Source organism: Serinus canaria, chromosome 4A, assembly GCF_022539315.1.
Source record: "Serinus canaria isolate serCan28SL12 chromosome 4A, serCan2020, whole genome shotgun sequence".
Taxonomy (NCBI): domain Eukaryota; kingdom Metazoa; phylum Chordata; class Aves; order Passeriformes; family Fringillidae; genus Serinus; species Serinus canaria.
The window spans coordinates 14,531,710-14,545,972 of NC_066318.1; the positions used below are offsets into that span (position 1 = coordinate 14,531,710).

The 14,263-nt window shown below is 35.7% G+C and overlaps 1 protein-coding gene across 2 annotated transcripts in view; it reads left to right on the forward strand.

Annotated features, from left to right (window-relative positions):
- The window catches only part of LOC103816511 (leucine-rich repeat and calponin homology domain-containing protein 2), a 41,269-nt gene that overhangs the window by 16,468 nt on the left and 10,538 nt on the right, over positions 1 to 14,263 (forward strand). The window contains exons 4-17 of one of the 2 annotated variants that reach the window (XM_030228788.2): positions 154 to 259; positions 365 to 501; positions 728 to 861; positions 994 to 1,081; positions 1,369 to 1,480; positions 1,792 to 1,889; positions 1,984 to 2,051; positions 2,281 to 2,385; positions 7,504 to 7,572; positions 8,865 to 8,913; positions 10,015 to 10,131; positions 12,084 to 12,128; positions 12,526 to 12,576; positions 13,625 to 13,682. In XM_030228788.2, the coding sequence (XP_030084648.1) occupies positions 154 to 259; positions 365 to 501; positions 728 to 861; positions 994 to 1,081; positions 1,369 to 1,480; positions 1,792 to 1,889; positions 1,984 to 2,051; positions 2,281 to 2,385; positions 7,504 to 7,572; positions 8,865 to 8,913; positions 10,015 to 10,131; positions 12,084 to 12,128; positions 12,526 to 12,576; positions 13,625 to 13,682 (1,237 nt within the window). The remainder of the gene's footprint in view (positions 1 to 153; positions 260 to 364; positions 502 to 727; positions 862 to 993; positions 1,082 to 1,368; positions 1,481 to 1,791; positions 1,890 to 1,983; positions 2,052 to 2,280; positions 2,386 to 7,503; positions 7,573 to 8,864; positions 8,914 to 10,014; positions 10,132 to 12,083; positions 12,129 to 12,525; positions 12,577 to 13,624; positions 13,683 to 14,263) is intronic. The other variant, XM_050974395.1, reaches the window with a different exon arrangement.

The following is a 14,263-nucleotide window of genomic DNA, read 5'->3' on the forward strand; positions in this document are numbered from 1 at the left end:
CATCTTCTCCATGGAAAATCCAAGATAGTTTGGTTTCTTTTCTTGGATTTCTTTTCTTTTAATAGTATGCTTTCTAATAGTTTTGATCACAGTATTCCTCTGTGTAATTTCATTTAAGATGTTCAGTTGATTTATTAATTATATCTTTCTTAGGATATTAGCTGTAATGAACTTCAAGTTCTTCCCCAGCAAATAGGAAAATTGCAGTCACTTAGAGAATTGAACATAAGAAGAAATAATCTCCATATGTTGCCAGATGGTGAGCTACTCATCTTCTTTTCATTGATGTAGGCAAATTAGGCAAAGTGTTAAGAAGATAACTGATTCTTTTTTTTTGTTTGTTTGCTTTTTTCCCTGAATGCAGAATTAGGAGACCTTCCCTTGGTAAAGCTGGATTTTTCTTGTAATAAAATTACAGAAATTCCCATTTGTTACAGAAAGTTACGTCACTTACAAGTTATAGTTTTGGATAACAATCCAATGCAGATACCACCAGCACAGGTTAGTATTAAAGCACACAAGTACAGAAATTTGCATTAGGATTTTAGAGGAAGCTGTTCTGAGTTATACCAATCAAGTTTTCTTCTTTTTTTAGCTGTATTTCTTGTATTTCTCCTTTTGGGGTGTTGTGGCTGTAAATGCAGTCCTGCAGGTATTTCTTGGGGTGTATTCTCAGCAGACATGCTGTGTAATTAAGATTTCTTTTTGTTCCTGTGTTTCCCAACAGATATGTTTAAAGGGCAAAGTGCATATATTTAAATTCCTCAGTATTCAGGCGTGCCTCAGAATAGATAAAAAACCAGATTCCTTGGATCTTCCATCATTAGGCAAACGAATCCCCTCCCAGCCCCTCACAGACAGGTGAGTAGTGGGCTTTTTGAGTATAGAGAACATATTCTAAAAAGGATGTTTATTTTTTTTCTTATGGAAAGTAAAACGATTGTTTCTTTAATTCCCATGTGGGTATTTTGTGTGTTATTTTTCTTAATGTAGCATGGAAGACTTTTATCCCAATAAAAACCATGGACCAGACTCTGGCATTGGAAGTGATAATGGGGATAAAAGGTTGTCCACTACAGAAGTGAGTATTTTTTCATTGTTGAATTTGTAATTTCTGATTTTTTAAACTTTTTCCTTTGTATTTTATATCATTTAAAAATACCTCAGTAAGTTGCATTTAATATTCTTTCAGTATGTGTACAGTTCAGTTTAAACCCTTTGCCATATCAGACACAAATTATTTATATATTTCTTTAACTTTTCTGGTTAAGGTTGATTCTAATTGATATGGTATGTTGGGAAGGGAGGAAATCATATAATAATATCATTTCCATGTCAGTTCTGCACTAAATGTGAGTGTCTTTGCAGCCATCTGATGATGATACAATCAGCCTTCACTCCCAGGTATCAGAATCAACAAGGGAACAGACATTAAGGAATGACAATCATGTAATGGGAAGTAAACTGGATCCACAGAAAGGTAATACCGCTTGTGCGTTTGTTGTTTTGGGTAACAGAGATACTTTGCTTAGGTAATCTAATGTAGGAAAATGGTACAAAATGTCAGGATCATGTGTTGATATTGTATTTTCATCAGTTCAGAAAACAATGTAATAATCACAAGCAAAAAAGGCTTGAGAGAAAGAAATTGTGCATTCCTAAGCTAGAAATATTTTTTCCTATGTTTTATCTTTATGTGACATTTTTAATAAGTACTTATTTCTCTCAGAATAACATTTGGTCAAGAGAACTGTTTTGATGTCTTTCCTATTCTCCATAAATCCTCCCTAGACCAAGAGGCGTTTGACTACATTGATCCCAGCGCAGAGGAGGGAGCTCTTCCTGAGCAGGGAGATGCACAGATTGGCCCCCTGCTCTCCTATGTCAAGGTAATTGAGACTGACAAAAGAAAAACTGTTCAGTAGTCTTGATTTTTTTTTTCTGCCTTAATTCAGTTCTGACTTTTTTTCCATTTTGTTGAAGGAACGGGGAAAACATCCTGAGAAATCCCAGAAAATAGAACAAAATGAGGACTGGGGAGATGAAAAAAGGTAAATCTTCATCTTTTTTGAGTTGGTTTTACTAGTAGTGGCAGGGGTGATAATGGGGTTTTTTTTAAGCTCCTTGCATATGGAGGAAAGAATTCTCATACTGAACAGAGTGTTCCTCTTGGACACAGAATAAGCTTACAGGAAGCACTGCTTAGTTACTGCCGTAATGAGCAATTTCTGTGTCTTGCTTCCCTGAAGCCAGGCAAGTCACTAATGCTTAATTTTTCAGACTTCAGAAAGAACAGCTGCTGGCTGAAGATGATGATGAACTCAAAGAAGTGACTGACTTGAGAAAAATTGCAGCTCAGTTGTTGCAGCAAGAACAAAAACACAGGTAGAACAATATTAGTTAAAATAACTTTTGTTACAATTAATTCATTCTTTAACCTCTCCTATATCCAAAAGCTTTTGACACCTTATTTTGAGAAGAGTTTTGTCCAGCTGCTAAAGAGTGAAGTGACAGACTCTGTCAAGATACCTGTCCTGTGTTCCTTGCCTGAATTACACAACCTCCCTACAGTTTGTTTGTGACTGGTTATCTTTATTCAGATACAAGCTAATTTAGGTTATACTTCCTTCAGTCAGTATCCTGTGGACTGGAGGGGAAATTTGTTTTAATATTATTCTGTCAAATTACAATATCTATGTATAAAAATAAATAATTTCAACTGCCTGCCTTTCTCTGCTTCCTTATGGGCATCTCAACAGAACAGTTCTTGAAAAGGAGCCATGGAACAAGCAGAAGATTAAAAGAATGTAATAGAACAAATTAGCAACTGTGTAAAATGAAGAACAGGAAGGAATAGCTGGAGTCACATCGAAATGGCCAGGCTGGCATAGGAACAATTTCTGTTCTGTTCCTTAAACAAGCAGGCAAATGCTGTAAGGTACTTCTAGAGTAAACTCCTCTGAGAGGTGAAAGCTGTATTTAATAGTAGTTCATTAACTGAAATAGTTCATAACACTCATTCAGTATCCCCCAGTAATGGATGTAAGTTTATACCAACTTAAATACTATGTTCTTTTCTTTCAAATTGCTGTGTAATTATGAGACTCTGCTGCTTTGTTTTTAAGATGGTTGAAATACACATGAACCCCTCAGAGAAACTGAGATCCCAATACTATGAATTGCGGGGTCTTAAAAATTCACCAGCATTTTATATTAGGTAAATAAAGTAACAGTAGTGTGCATGTGTGAAAGATAAAATAGGTTTTGGTTAGAACTCCAAGCCCTGCATTCAAGAATTGGTTGTTTTTCACAGGGAGGGAGAAAATGGGAATGAAATCTTAGTGCTAGTGTATTCTCAGTACCTAAAGTACTGCAAGTAAGGCCAAGAATGCATTTTCTCCTATTAAGGAAGAGAGAATGAGGGTGTTTTTCTCATATTTGCTTTTAATATGATGGTTATTTATGTTGCATGAGGCTCTTGTTTGATTACATGTTTCCTGGGTATCTAATCATTTGAAATGCCAAGCCACTCTTTTTCTGAAGTAACTGCAACTTGAATTTTACTCATCATATGTTGTTGTGTCTTAATGCAGTGGTCTTGCTAATTGTTCTGCTTTGTCTTGAATGATGCAGATGTGCAATCTTAGTAGTTCTTAAGTTTTACTTCTTAATTTAGCATTTATATTTTAAAGTTGGCTTCTGTATCTTTAGGTACATGAGTTCAAAATCTACTCTAATAGAAAATTTAGCCCTGCTTTTGAATGTGTAGGGTTTTTTAACTGGCAATAAGAATATTATTTAGTATTCAGTGAAGATACTTCTATGCTTATATGTGGAAAATATGGTCAATCAGAGAACAGAATCCTCAGGGAAGTTTAGCATCACAAAATAACCCTTTACTAATCACGTTTCTGTTTGTTCAGTGTATGTTTTTGTAATATTATGCAGTCTCCTCTCCTTTTGCTTGCTATGCTAATGACTTCCCTATGCTCTCCCATCAACCTATCCTGCTTCCTCCTTCCGTCTTTGGCTTTGGTGTGCATGAAATGTGAATTCAGACGAAGGCCACTAAGCTATAGAACTTCATTCAGTGAAAAGCTGTTCCAGAGGACCAGGGCGGCAGGACGTGCATCAAGGTATAAAGAGTTCAAGTGTGGACAAAAGAAATGCTCTTGGCCATTTCTTGGACAAACACAACTTAAAGGGATTGGCTGAGTTAGCCTAAGATGTTCTGTTATCAAAACCAGTTTGCAATACATTCTTTGTTCTTTAGGATGAAATATTAATTAAGAAAAATATTTAATTAGGCAATTCTCCAAAGAACACTTTGAGTCCAAACCTAAAAGCTTTTATTTTTCTTTAAGTTTACAACATCAGATATAGTAGCTCGTGCAAAGTGGTGCTTTCAGTTTTTTGAGATTCTGTTTGTTTGGTGGTTTTGTGTTGTTTGTTTGATACTTTGGTTTTAAAGTGATCATTTTCAGAGATAATTTGTTTTGCATTTGACCCATGGTTGGAAGTATTTGTAATATACAAACCTCACCAGTAGCATAAAACTGGAATATAGTGTAGACTATACTCAAACATGTAGGTGTTGAATGAAGTGATTTCAGACTTGGTTACCTTATAAATTGAACTTAGTCTGGATACTCCTTGTCTTTTCAAAAGACAGTAGGGTAGTTTAGATTAAATAATTTTCATTGGTTCCAAATGAGCCTGTTTGAATTTGCATCACAATGAAGTCTGGGTTCTTACCTGGCAGCAGCGATTTCCTAAAACTGTCTGAATCCAGAAGAGCACAGCTTCATTCACAAAGCAGAGCCAGGTGTGAAGTCAGTGGACTACTCTGGAACAAGTTGAAAATAAATCATCTTTGTCTCAGTGCACAGGATTTCTTGTGTCTCTTTATGCTTTAGAGATTCAAGGTAGTACTTGCTTGTCTTAACTTGACGATAGCTAACCTTAAAATAACACTACCATTTTCACTTCATTTGTGTCTGTTAATCACTGTTAATCATTGTTTGCACAAAATCTGACAGTATAAGTGGCTGAGAAGAGATTCCACTCTTTAAATCCTGAAACTTGATAAAATATTTTCCAGTATGTTTGTTGGTCTTGCCATTGCCTTTCTCTCTCATCTGGTTAAGCACTTTGTAGTAGTTGCTGTGCTTGCGTAATACAGAACTAGAATATATAAATTTTATATATGTGGTCTTGAGTAATTTACATTTTAAAAATTGTGTGAGTTTTAGAACCCTTTCAGAGAATTAGTTTGTGTGCTACCTCTGTAACAACAGAATTGGTGTGGTTTGTAGGAACCATAAGTAGGAAATGTTTGCAGTTCTAGCTCAGTTATCCTATGCAAGTTCTTAGATCATGAATCAGTCAGGACATCAGTATTCGGCCTGATAATTGACCTATACAATAAAGATTTGTTTAATGAGTGGTGGCATGAGTGACAACAGTTGTGCAATTTTGGGCCATCAACACCACACTTGAGTATAATGTCTGAACTCAAACTTCTTCTACTTTCATGTTACATACTCTGCTTTGCACTGTATTTCCTGGAAGACAGTAATTAATGAGCCTGCAGGGATTCCCCCGATCCTCTTTCAGCTGAACAAATTATTTTGCCAATTGTCTCCAATTTGGCAAATTCAGATTAATTTTCTTCACAATTTTCTTTTGTTAAAAGCTTTCAAGTTCATTATTCTGCAGGAAATTGAGATTTCTGTAACAGGGCTTGCAACATGTCAGATACTGAACTTGCTGTTACTTCCCCATCTATATTCTTCAGTTTTTAAACAAGAGCTTTCAAAAATTACTGGCTTTGTTTTAGAAAGTATAAGAATATACTTTGTTTAAATAATTCCATTTCATTATTAGCTCAGTCATTAATTATATACATGTTGCACAGAAATGGTGAAAAGCAGCTGAAAGTTTTTCCTTGTGTTTCATATAATAATTATAGAAAAGGAATAGCCTGTATTATATACAATCATTGCATTTACACAACAATGTCAGTTTTTGGTGCAAGTTTTGCATCAAACTGAGCCTATTTTTTTTTCTTTACTTTTAATTGTTTGCTACAAAATCCCACTGAATTTCTCATTGCTTTCAGTGGAAGAAAATCTAGTTCATATGGGGGTTCTCTGTAAAAAGTAATGACTTTTAAAAAGTATGTTTATATTCTGTGTTGATAACCCATGCTCTGGAGATTTTTTTGGTTACAGATTTTTCAGGCTGTAGTGTAAATCAATTCTGGAATGCCCCCTCCAAACTTAGTTTCTGAACACTAAATAGAGGAAGCAGATGCTACAGACTGAGTGCAGCAGGCATTTACAGGCTTAACTTTTACAGGCTTTAACTTTTACAGCCATTTACAGTTTACAGGCTTAACTTCTCATAATCCCATTAAACTGAGGGTCACACAGTGAGAGGTTTATACTGCAAATGAGATTACTGAGCTCAAAGTTATCACAGTAATCAGAGAAGTTTGATTAAAAAATCATCAGTCATTTAAAGTAAACGGCTGTGCTGCACTACGTAATGGTAAAGAAATGTAAGAGAGGGTGTTCTGTTTTACTTTCTTCCATGGAATAGTTGGTTGTGTTCTGATTCTTAATACATTCTAGTTCCCAATATAATTCTGTGTAAATACATTTCCATCACACTTCTGCACATGAAGTTAGTGTCAAAGTGTAATATTGCTGCCTTCAAGAGTTCAGAATTTTTCACTCAAGTTCAAGGTGATGCTTAATTGAAAACATTTAGTTTTAACTGTTACTGACAATTTTATTGTTAACCCTTAAAACATCCATAATAGTTCATATCATCATCACAAACATGTGGTATGTGTTTGCTCCAGATGAAAACTCCTTTCTGAATCTCTGTAAGTTCAGGCTTTTTTGGCTGTTTACCATTTAGAAAAATGCAATTTCCATTAAATTCTGCATAAAAAATTTCATTTAGTTTTTAACCTGTGTTTCTCAATTTCTACTTCATGTTTTTACCTACATTTCCTTTGCACTTGCAGTGTTTCTTTCTCAGCCACCTTCTCATCTGCCCCTCCTGAGTGACTTTTCTGTGCTCAGTCTGTCTCTATCCTTGCTGGTCTGCTTTAGGTTGACTATCTGTCTTCTAATTTTAGGGAACAGTGTGGTCTTTTGTGTTGAGAGCAGCATCACTTGACACAGGTGTGAGATCAGTTGAAATAGTATCTATTTAGGCAGAAAAATAAGAGGAGACTCCATTTTGGTTTGAGTTACCACCAAATTTTGCTTCCTTAAAATACAGAGCTTGAAATACTTCAAGAGCTGGAAATTATATTCTTAATTCAAATGGAAGCAGGAACAGGCTTGGATTTCATATGTGTACACACACATTTTACTTTTATGGAAAGTGCCACTTAATGTTCAAAACTTTTTTATTTACAGGAAATGTGATGCAGTGAAAGTAACATATTCTAAGAAAATTGTTTTAAATACCTTTTTTTTTTCCTAGGCTTCTTAATCATTCAGTTTCAGTAAACACAAGGAACAGGCCAAAGCAGCCAATGGAATCTGAAAAATGGTATTGATATACTTAAATATATCACAGCTTTCAATCTGTTATTACTTTCATTTTTGTTTATCGTGTTACTGCTGCCATCTTCTGTCATAATGCTTTTAAAAGCTCATGATGAAATTGAAGCTACAAGAGTAATCTATTCTTGAGCTTCTTTCTTTCAGATAAAAAAAAAAAATCTGCTCTTCTGAGCATTTAGGAAAATAGATGTCATACAGAAACAAATTTCTAGGTCTGATTATGGCAGCAATTAATTTATATTTCAGAGCTCCAGTAGGTTGTAGCTCCTCCCACAGGTGATGGTGCTGTGCAGATGTCTTATCCTGTGTTACACAGGGTGGCACTGGAGCTGTGCTTAGGCATCTAGAGCTGTTAGAAAAGCATTGCTGGGAGTTCAGCCTACAACACCTTTATTGTTTGTGGAGGGTGTGTTACTGAGGAATGCACTGTCTGCAGGAGCTGTGCTTAGGCTTTTTCTTTGAATTTAAAAAAAAACCAAAAAACACAACACCCACACACAAAACAAAGGGAAAAAACCCAAAAAAACAACAACAGCAAACCTAGAAACCATCAATAATCAGAAATACCCAAAGCCTTGTCTTTAGGGAACTGGGAAATGTCTCCACGTGGGGAGAAAAAAAGCAGGTGGTGCTGGGGAGTAGTGGGGTGGGAATGGCTCTGTGCAGTTCAGCTGCACCTCAGGGGAGCATCTTGACCCAGTACAGCTCCTTCAGTGTGACACATCCTGCTCTGGCTGTGCCCCCTCTCAGTGGTACCTGTGGTTTACAGAGCTGGCTGCATCACGTGCTGTGCTTGTGTGACTTCTCCTGGAACTGTTACCTGCAACCTTCCAGACATTGCTTACTTACCTCAGCTTCTCTCTGAGCTGCTGTCACCTATTCAAGTGTACACCTCTGTTAGGCTTCTTTATTTGAGGGTAATCCACAAAGAATTAAATTTGCCTTTTCCTTTTTTGTTAACGAAACAGGCAGTTCTGAGACTTAAAACCAAAACAAACTAAAAAAGTCAAAAGAAGTTTTATCTGAATAAAGTACTGTAGTGTGGAAGACTCATTGTCAAGTTCTGTTAAAGGAGAGTGAAATATGATTTCAGATTTTAGTTAAGTGGTCATACTTTCAAGCCACATTGTGATATCTTATACAGATGGCAAAAAAATACTGTAGTGCTGTGGAGAAGCCAGTTTTTAAGGGTTCACTTCTTTAATATTTTCAAGTAACTTGTTTTAAAGTACACAAAAAAGTAGTGTGCTTCATCATGCCTTTCATCTTACTTTTTAGTGTTTCAACAAATGAAGTGAATTCTTCAGTGTCCCCATACAGCTGGCAGGTAAATATTCAAATGTCAATGTGGTGGCTTTATACTGGAGTGATTTTGTTGTTGTTTCCTTGAGTTTGTCTCTGTGGCAGAAAACTTTTTGCATTCGTATGGTTGCATATACACATAGTTCTTGAAGGTGTCTTAATTGTGGTGGAAAATGTAAACCCTTTGGAGATCTTATGCCTCAATTTGACTTGTTTGTAGTGGAGGCCTTTTGTTTTAAAAGCATGTGGTACCAGCTTTAGGGTCTTGAAACTAATGAGACATAAATTTTACTTTCTTGGGTTTAGTATGCCTTTCCATATAAAGGGATTGCCTCACCATAATGTTCAGTTTGGTTTTTAGATGCAGCTTCTAGATGGGTTGAAGTATTTAGGCGTTTCATTTCCCATACCTCAGTGAGAATCTTGCATGATATGACAAAATTCCAGTTAAACTGTAGAGAGTACCTTATTATTTCAATCTGTTAGTTTTTCTACAACTGCTTTAAATGCCTTCATATTCTTGTACGAAGACACAGAAATGTTGTGGTACCCTTCAGAAACAGTCCATTCAGATTGTCTACTTACAGTTTTCATATAGTAGGCAGTCATATATATTTTTTATTATTTAAGAATCAGTCTATTTTAGTTGTCTCCTCAGTATGTATTGCATAATACAATGCTTTGAAAGAGAGATTTCTCTTCCAGCTTGTTGGGATGTATAATCTTTTAGATAGAAACAGCCAACAACTACTCCAATTGTCTTTCTCTGTGTGATGAGTATTCACAGTGAGAAATTAAATGTGCTAGTGCCTAACCACACTTGAAACTGGTGTATTTCTGATAGCCTTTGGTGGTTTCCTAACCTACCTACAAATTTAGTCTCAATGCTGAAAACTGTTACTTTCTCAAGAATTATTTCATAGATTGTTCTTCTTCTGTGAAATATATTTTAAATTGGAAAAAATAAGTTGTTTCTACCAGAATCACCATTAAGAGTGTTAAACTTTCAGGTCACAATGCTAGATTGAGGCAGGCAAACAATTAACAATTGTAGTTCATAATAATTTGTGCTAATACACAAGAGGGATGTTTAAATTTTACATAAAAGTATTTCTGACTATTACAGCCACTGGAAAACCAGAAGGATTCAGTGGATGAGCAGCATTGGCCAGAAACACAGCCAGTAATCTGGCAGAATGAAGAAAGAAGGAGAAGTAAACAAATTAGAAAAGAGTATTTCAAGGTAATGGGGGGAGTGAGAGTGGGTGACACTTTTTTTTTAATAAGAGTAGAAGAAACTATAAAACTAAGTAAAGGTAGATCCTCAAAGGCTGTGATGCTTTTACATTTGCATGTAACATATAATTTTTTATTTTACTCTTTTGATTAATATATATATGTATGTATTTAAGATCATTTGAGAGTGCAGGAAAATCAAGAGGAAAAAAATTAATCAAAGATTTTGTTTATACTTTAAAGAAAAGAAAGTAATTCATTGTTGTTTTCTAGCAAAAGCTAATCTTGTCAAATGTCCTTCACCATCTATTTGGAGGGATTTTTATTTAGTGATTTATGTACTTATTTTTAGTGCAAAGAAAAGATACATTGCCTTTTTTTTGAGCATGATTCTAGGAATGATTTATGCCTTTTGGGTCTCATGGTATTAGTTTTCATTTCAGAAGGAATATTTTCAATGTTCCCTTGCTGTTGTAGTGTGCACCCTCAGTCAGCAGGTGCCAGTGTCTGCTTTCTGCAGAACAGAGAGGAAGTTCCAGCAGCACTGGGAAACGTTCGTTTTGGGCTAAGTAGAGAAATAGGAGAGCTCTGAGCAGTGCTAGGTTGAATTGGAATTAAATTTGTCATTTATGAAATTAGTTTCTTGGGTCTTTGCCATCAGACATCTTTGTGAAATGCCAGGGAACTTGAAAGAAATTAAATTCTTGGGAGAACAGAGCATGCCATCTATCTCATATATTGTTGTGATTCCAGAAGCCCTTTTTTTTTTCCTGAAGAGATTACAGAGTTATATCCTCTTTCCAGGGTTTTCATCCTGAAATTAGTTTTTTTATGTGGCATTGGAGGAGAAAGAAAGAGAATCTTCTCAGTAGAACAGGATTCAGTTGTTTGCCTGGTTAAAGAGCTGTGCTACCAATACAGAAGTGTTTGCTCATAACTCAGCAGTCAGTTGTGAGCTCTGTGATGGAAGCATAAGCCTGAAATCACATCACACACAGCTCTAGATGGGTCTCCTAAGGGAATTAAACAGCCTGTACCAGTACAAACAACACTGGTTCATGGTTTCATTTGCAAAACCAAGGCAATAAGCCACTGAAACAGAGCCTGTTTGACATGGCAAACTGGGAAAAAAATAGACACCAGTGCTGTTGTGAGCAAGCAGTGACAGTACAGTTGTCTCTGCTTCACCTGCATTTGTGTCACATCATGAAGAGGAGTAGCCTGGCCATGTGCACCCCACAAACTTAGACTTTTGTGGTGATGGTCTCTTGAATTCAGTCTGCATGGGGCTTCTCTACTTAAACAACACTTGATCTGTAGACAGTGAAATAAATTTATTTTTTTTAATGCCACTTTTGTACATTTTTTTCCCTTCAATTCCTGCCTAATTTTCTCCACTTTCTGCATAATCAGGGAAGTGGGACAGTGCTGAAGGCAACACACAACAAATCAGACAGACCTGTGGGTAAAGCATTGTCTTAAATACACAAAAGGATGTGATCAGGCTTTGAAGTTTTAAAGGCAACCTTAATCTTTTTTAATTTAATTTTTTGCAATGTCAAGTCAATCTCCTGAAGTGTAAGCAATCTTAGTCACATAAAACATATTACAAAAGCAGTTTTCACAGGTTGCATATTTTTTTCTAAGAAATAATGCTTTGTGTTAGCAGTTGTTAAGATCTTTTCACTTGGATCAGCTGTCACAAGCAGAGTTCACATTATGAAAGTGTTTTGTTTTAAAATGCACTTATCTCTTCAACTAATGAAGATCTTGACTCGCCTAGAAATGTCATGTTCTTTTCTGGTTTGTTTCTTTTTGTTCCTTTGTTTCTGTAACATGGCCTTTCTTCTCAGCAGCTTCATTAGTAATAAATAAATAACATCTGAGTGAAAGCAAGCCTTTTAGTTCAAATGAGAGCCATGCTTTCATTTTAAAGTAATAATTGTGTGTGTTTTGCAGTATAAGTCTTCCAGAAAGAGTTCAAGTGGAAATGAAAATGATGAGGTGAGATGTAGTAATTGTTGGAAATATTAAGAAATAAATCTATTATCTTGTCTTTTTTGGACAAATTAACTTTGCATTCCAAAGCCATAGCAGAAATAACTATTATACTCCTTTATTTGAAAAAAATGATCATGATTGCCTGCTGGGGAACAGTAGGATATTTGCTTGCTTTGGTAATAGCAAAATTAATTCACCTATCAAGCAGAGGTGATGTAAAACTAATATTTGATATAAACAGCCAACAATGGTTCCTTGCCTTACATATTTTAAGTTTAGTTGCTGCCAGTTTGTAGCATGCTTGATAAATGTTACATGTCTCATGGATTTCATAATTTCATGTTTCTTGTTAAATCATCATTTTCGTTTTTATAATTTCATCTTTTTGATTTCTTTTTAGCAAGACAGTGATAATACTAATGTGTCCCCACAGTCTCCTGTGTCGTCTGAGGTACAAGTTTGTGGGTTTGTTTTTCATTCAACAAACATTTCTTTGTGTTCATTGCTGTCACCAGGTTTTCATGCAGATAAAAAGCTGTTAGTTTCCTTTGAAATTACAGTTAGATAATAAACATTTAAAAAGAAACAGAAACTAGAGACAGATATTACAACTTGTTTTACCTTTGCAACTCTGGTCTCTGCTAGAGTTCTTCTTTTTGCCTGGTGTGAGGAAAGGTGCATTACTTTATCTCCATTATCTTTCCTGATGAAAATACTAATGAAACAAAAACCAAATTTGCCATATCTGATAGGCCTTCCTTGGGAATACTGCTCTTCTGGGCACATAGTCACTGAGAGGATTTGTAGTTTATGGTTTAGTACTTTATACATCACAGGAACTCACTGGTGGCACTTCTTGAGGAGTTTCATCCTTCTCAGTCCTGGGTGTCACCTTTGTGGTGCAGCTTCCAGCTTCATTCAGGGCTGGTGTGCATGGAGTCTCACTGGGAGAGCACTGCACTGCTTAGCTCCAAGTAAAGCAAATATTGTTAACATCTCTTCCTCATGTCAGTGAGGAGCCTGAGAGCAGAATTAAAACCTCTCCCAGAATACACTGGAATGAAACAAGAGTATGTCTTGCACATAGCAAGATATTGAGTGCATTCCCTTTTCAGATGGTGAAATGATAAAAACCTGGTCTTCACAGTTGGAAGTAGATATTTCTTAAGAAATGTTTTGATGCTAAACATGGGTAGAATGTTTGCATCTGCTTACAGCTGGCTTAAACTCTGTTCACAGAATGGTTTGCAGTAGTTTGAAATATTTTAAAATACGTTTTAGATAATCTAGTGCTGCTTTCCTTTCTCATTATAACAGTTTTATCTATATGTGGTAAGGTTACATTCATTCAATTTATTTTATACTGTCCTCTTCAAAAGACTGATACAGTTAGGCAGAAGGACTCTCCTTAGGCAAGAATAATTTAAACAGTATCTTGATGGGAACAAAAATTCTTTCCTTTAATGAGTGGAAGAAACTGACTTCATCTCTTTTAACAGGATTATGAAAGGACAGATAGTAACACTCATGGTCCATTTGGTCTCAAACCAAGGTCAGGTAAGCTGCTGTTCTCTAGCACAGTGTGTTTATTTTCCAGGCTGCAAGAGGCACTAAGCATAGCAGATGTCACAGTTCACTCAATTTACTTATCACTGCAGTGTACTGGGAAAGGCACAGACAGCTGCTTTGGCAAACAAATAATTGGAAGTTCCTCAAGTTGCAGAATTATTTGTTTGGGATTTTTTGGGGGGCTTATTTTTTTAAAGGGTTTTTTTTTTTCCCATTTATTTATTTTGTGCATACTTAGTCACTGTCAAAGAACAGGGAAACAGTACACAATTGTTCTTGAGCTTTTGATGGCTTAATAGCTTTATACTTGATTAAAAGTAAAACACAAACCAGATACTTTGAAAGCTAGATTGAGATTCTTGAAGAAGTGCAGATGGAGTTGTATGTCCCATACTGATACTTCAATATTGAAGTCAGTTCAGTCTCCATATTTTCTAATTATCCACTTACACTTAAGTCAGATGCTCTCTGCATTTTATTTGAAAGATGTTTCCTAGGCAGCATCTTTTCTAGCAGGATGCTTAAATATATTTAAGAACAATTAAAAGTTCTGCAGGTTTTTCCCTGTT